The 5,000-nt window shown below is 44.6% G+C and overlaps 1 protein-coding gene across 1 annotated transcript in view; it reads right to left on the bottom strand.

Annotated features, from left to right (window-relative positions):
* Nucleotides 1-3,382, bottom strand: part of tbx22 (T-box transcription factor 22) — a gene marked incomplete at its 3' end in the record, with an annotated part of 5,698 nt that extends 2,316 nt beyond the window's left edge. Inside the window, exons 1-4 of the mRNA XM_084462230.1 lie at nt 3,300-3,382; nt 2,307-2,408; nt 1,361-1,535; nt 1,053-1,217 (exon numbers count right to left, since the gene is read on the bottom strand). Of these exons, the coding sequence (XP_084318356.1) occupies nt 1,053-1,217; nt 1,361-1,535; nt 2,307-2,408; nt 3,300-3,322 (465 nt within the window). The 5' untranslated portion in view covers nt 3,323-3,382. The remainder of the gene's footprint in view (nt 1-1,052; nt 1,218-1,360; nt 1,536-2,306; nt 2,409-3,299) is intronic.
* Nucleotides 3,383-5,000: the final 1,618 nt, after the last annotated feature.

Here is a 5,000-nt window from a genome sequence, read left to right as displayed (position 1 = left end):
TGGGACCTACACGGTTTACGACCCAGTGCAGACCACAGCGAAGCAGAGGCCTGAGCAGTCAGAGGAGTGTGAGAGTGAAGTCTCCAGCACTGCTAGGACAGTTAAGTCCTCACCAGCAGGTCTGCAGGGCTGCCTGTCCGATGTGGTGACAGGCAACACACAGGCGCCCCCCCAAGGAACAGTTCTGTCACCTTTCCTGTTCACCCTCTATACCTCTGACTCTGGAGTGTGCCACCTCCAGAAGTTCTCAGACGACTCCTCTATCGTGGGCTGCATCAGGGCAGACGATGAGGAGGAGAACAGGGATGTGATCAGGGGATTCATTGAATGGTCTGAGGAGAACCAGCTCCAACTCAACATCAGCTAGACCAAGGATCTGGTGGTGGACTTCAGAAGGAACAAGAGGCCCCCAACCCCCATCACCATCCAGGGGGAGGAGGTTGAGATGGTGGACTCATACAAGTTCCTGAGAGTGCACCTGAACAACAACCTGGACTGGACTGACAACACTGAGGCCGTCTAGAGGAAAGGACAGAGCAGACTGTTCTTCCTCAGGAGGCTCAGGTCCTTTAATGTGTGTAGCAGACTGCTGAGGATGTTCTACCAGTCTGTGGGAGCAGCACACTGTAAGACCAGGTCTGGGGAGACTAACAAGCTGAACAAGCTGGTGAGGAGGGCCGGCTCTGTTGTGGGGCAACAACTGGACAGTCTGGAGGATGTGGTGAAGAGGAGGATGAAGGACAAACTGAAGTCTATTCTGGACAACCCCTCCCATCCTCTCTATGACGAGCTGTGGCAGATCTATTGTAGCCACTGTAACTGAATACCTCTTTTCTACATTGATGTGTAATGTACGAACACTACGTTTGTCTGATTTACAGTTATTCTTGGTCAAAATACAAACGTATGTCTGTCTGCATCTTTAAGCTAATAAATGCATGTCACATTTCTAGGGGTGAATTATGTGAAATACAGAGCTCCACCATAAGCAGTGTATGACATCATCATGTTCCACACCTGCTAGTTCTGACGTGTTGACGCAGCGGTATTACCTGTTGGTTCTGATAGGCTGTGACGGTGGTGAACTCCGTTTCCGGGAAGGAGAAGGTGTGCACGCCCTCGGCCGGGAGCGACGGGATCTGGGAGAGGTCCATGCGCGGATCGTGCAAGATCACATGGACGCGCGGTTTGTATTTGTGCATCGATTGAAGAATAATCTGTGTTATGACAGAGAGAATATACTTTTCGTTTGTTTCAATTGTAGGCCTACAACGCTTCTTGTGACAGTAGTCTGTCTAAAAAGAGAACAATTTTGTGTTGGTTATTTCCATATAGAGAGGGGTTCGGTGTCATTACGCACATGTCCTTTATCGTCCATCTCGTTGTTAGTGAGTTTAACTCGGTCAAAACTGATGACTTGGCGCATCCACGTCTCTCCCGCGCACGGTGAGTCTGGGTGCACGTACAGCCGAGGAGCGATACAGGAGTGGTCGGTGTTTCCCGCCACCATCCACTGCGAGCTGTGATACACATACCTGCAAATACAGTACATACATTTCAATACAGTTTCAAGTGTGTAGTAAGCGAAATTTCATGCATATTCAATCATGATATGCGCAACGGGGTTTTTTTCCTACCAGTCAGCCAGACTCTAATCTGATCTGTGACACTCACATACAGGGTCACTCACACTCAGACTGTAGCTACAAACACACACCCGCATGCAACAACGCACATTTGCACCTTCACTATACACTTTACGCACACTATAGTCTTCTATTACGTCGTATTGCACTGTTCTTATTACTATATTGTTTTTATTCTTATTTATCCTGTATAATTACTGTTTTTATTGCCATTATCTTGTGTTGTTATTCTGTTATTACTGCGGGGTTGAGAATTGTACTCCCTTCTACCTGTACAATGGATGTAACATACAGGAATCTGAATCTTAATGAATCACAAGTGTTGAGTAAAAAGTGCTGGAATGTTCCTTCTCGATGTTTTAGAATGAATGGGAGAAGGAATCTCGAAATTATAACTAAACGAATTTATCATCTAAAGCACAATTATATATATATATATATATATATATATATATATATATAACGATCACTATTTCCAAAGACTCCCAAAATTGTGTAACTATATTGTCAAAAACGTTTTCGTCCTTTAGGCTATTTAACACACACACACACACACACGAACACGCACGCACACACACACGCACACACACACACACACACACACACACACACGAACACGCACGCGCACACACACACACACACACACACACACACACACACCTGTAACGTTTGGAGTTCACAGGCATTACGTCCATGGCGATGTAGTACTGCTGGCATGGGTCCAGGTTACGCACCTTCACGCGCACTGACGGAAACATCCTCCTAGTCACAGCACAACATTCATCACAACTATTATTATTTTTCACCAAAATAAAACATGCAACACAATATTTCAAAGGCCGATTCGATTACCACTGGTGTAAAATGACTGTATTTAGGCCAACAAAAATGAAAATCCAGGTAAAGATTTTGTTCCACAAGTCCTATCAAGTAACACATGAAGGAGGCTCGAGCTGCTCCGGTCAAGGTGAAGTTCAACCTTTTATGGTCACGAGGACATTCTTCACTGATTTACGGTTTTAGCTCTTAACACCGGACCGTTTACATTTCAGCAGTAGGGTCTAATAAATTATTCAAAGCATCTAACTTTGTGGAAAATTATTAGTATTCAACGTGAATTTATTCAGATAGGAAATAGAATTATTCAGCACTGATATCTCTTTAAAATATTGTTCACAATGTCACCAGAAAGTAGGCTACAGGCTAACAGTTTTTCTGGTAGCCTATATTTTAATTGGCAATTCACTGTGGACATTCCAGTGTGTCCTACTTTACAATCTCCAAAATTAAAATGACCGAATAGGCTATCCATCCTATTAATAACAAAACAAATGAGATTTAAAACTATTTGTGTAAGGCTATCTTTTTCCTGAAATAATTTCAAATGATTTCTCTAGTTCCACAAGCCTGACCCTCTAACAGCCATTCCTTGAATGCACTCCCAGTTCCTGATCCCTGAAGTAAAATCAAATTATTTCGCAATGGTTGCAAATTAAATAGGCCATTGAGCCCCAGTACCATCCATTTACACCTGGGATGGTACCCTGTTTTCAGGTCGGTATATAAGCTGTAGCGCCATGTAAATATGCCTACTATAATAATAGACATTCCAATACAAATGTTAATGCTTAGCAAAGCCTATCTCCCTTTTACCTGCCAGCTTTGGTGATGATCATCTCCGTCCCGATCTCGTGGAATCTGTTCCACAGCTCCGAGCCCTGCAGCTCTACTCGCACCTCTCTGCCCTGCTGGAGCTCCCTCTCCCCCGGCCTCGCTGTCTCCTCGCCCGGGCTGGACTCACCCGGGCCGGATCTCACACCCTCTCCTCCCGGGCCAGACGCAGGCCTCCTCGGCGTGGAGCCTGCCTTCTTCCTCAGGCTCCTTGGATGGTCTTCCAGTATTAAAAGAGACATTTTAATTGCACATGTTTTATATGGATATCAATGATGCATTAGTCTATTCCATTGCCCCACGTTATCCAAACTCCTCTCAGAATGAGAATGACCCGTCTAGTCTGTTCTATCTCTGTAGCCTACCTCCTTATTCTATTTTGCCATTGCTTATTGTGTAAATGTTGGTAGATTGTTTTGTATTATTGTACTTGCACTGTCCTGTCTTGTTCCTGCATTATTATTATGATTATCATTATGATTCTTAATATAGGCATAACAATAATAATAATGGGCCCAAAAATAATAATAATAATAATAATAATAATAATAATAATAATGCACAGATTCCTCGTACGTGGCTAAATAAAAATCTAATCTGAATCAGTTCTCACCAGCTTTAAAAATATCCTAGTGAATGATAACATTTCACCCTGTTTGTTTTCCCCGAAATTCAGCATATTCTCGTTTGTGAGAAATACCTAACTTGAAGTAGTTGTTCAATGTTTCTATAACTTTATTGTGTTGTATTAATGCCAGGATTTATCTCAGAAAAATAAATATCACCAGACTTGTACCATAATAAAAAAGAACAAGATAACAAGAACCCCAGTGTACCTGTAGGCTACCTGCACTTGTTACATAGGGCAACACCAACTTTCTATTCTATTCTATTCTATTCTATTCTATTCTATTCTATTCTATTCTATTCTATTCTATTCTACCAGGTCGTGTAAACAGAGCGCTGCTCTCTACTGACCGTAGTCCTCGGGCTCGCGGATGATGGTGCCTTCATCGGTTCCGGTGTCCAGTGAGCTCGCGTCCTTCCCGTGTTCTACTTTCATCCTCTTGCCGGTTTTACCGACCAGCGCCTCCACCGAGAACGCATGGGCTCGCGTGCTCAGACCCTGCATCCTTGCGCAAATCAGTCTCCTCTCTCGGTATCGGTCTGAAGCTTGCTGCGCTCTTTTCCGGTTTTCCGCCTCATCCAGAACCGGGCGCGTCAGCACCTCTGCATCTCTCCTCGCGGGGCCGTGACGCGGCTAATTGGCCCTGTGTGTTCCCATGTCTCCAGGGCGTGCGCGTGCCTCCATGAAGCCCAGATTATTGCCCCACTGTTTCCGCTGGACTCTGCTGCCTTTACTACAGCCTCTCTCTCTCTCTCTCTCTCTCTCTCTCTCTCTCTCTCTCTGACAGCTCGGGCTCCCCTCCTCGCGGTCCCAGCGCGTCACCGGAGGGAGGGGGCGGGGGGCGCGCATTCCACCAGTATAGAGCCAATAAAACACTATCCAAAGACTCACAAAAATGAACAGAGCACGATTTAGGATCAGTGCAATACCCCATAGATCTTTTGATTAATCAAAGCCATGATAGGCCACTCCTCGATTGTATCAGTCATTACTGTTGATTCTGAAACAGAAATCATCCAAGCCTACATTTCTTCATGACCTGTTTCATAGAATTC

This window comes from Borostomias antarcticus (genome assembly GCF_949987555.1).
Source record: "Borostomias antarcticus genome assembly, contig: scaffold_708, whole genome shotgun sequence".
NCBI classification, from domain to species: Eukaryota; Metazoa; Chordata; class Actinopteri; order Stomiiformes; family Stomiidae; genus Borostomias; species Borostomias antarcticus.
Note: the sequence above shows the minus strand (reverse complement) of the source record. Positions and strands in the feature narration are given on the sequence as shown.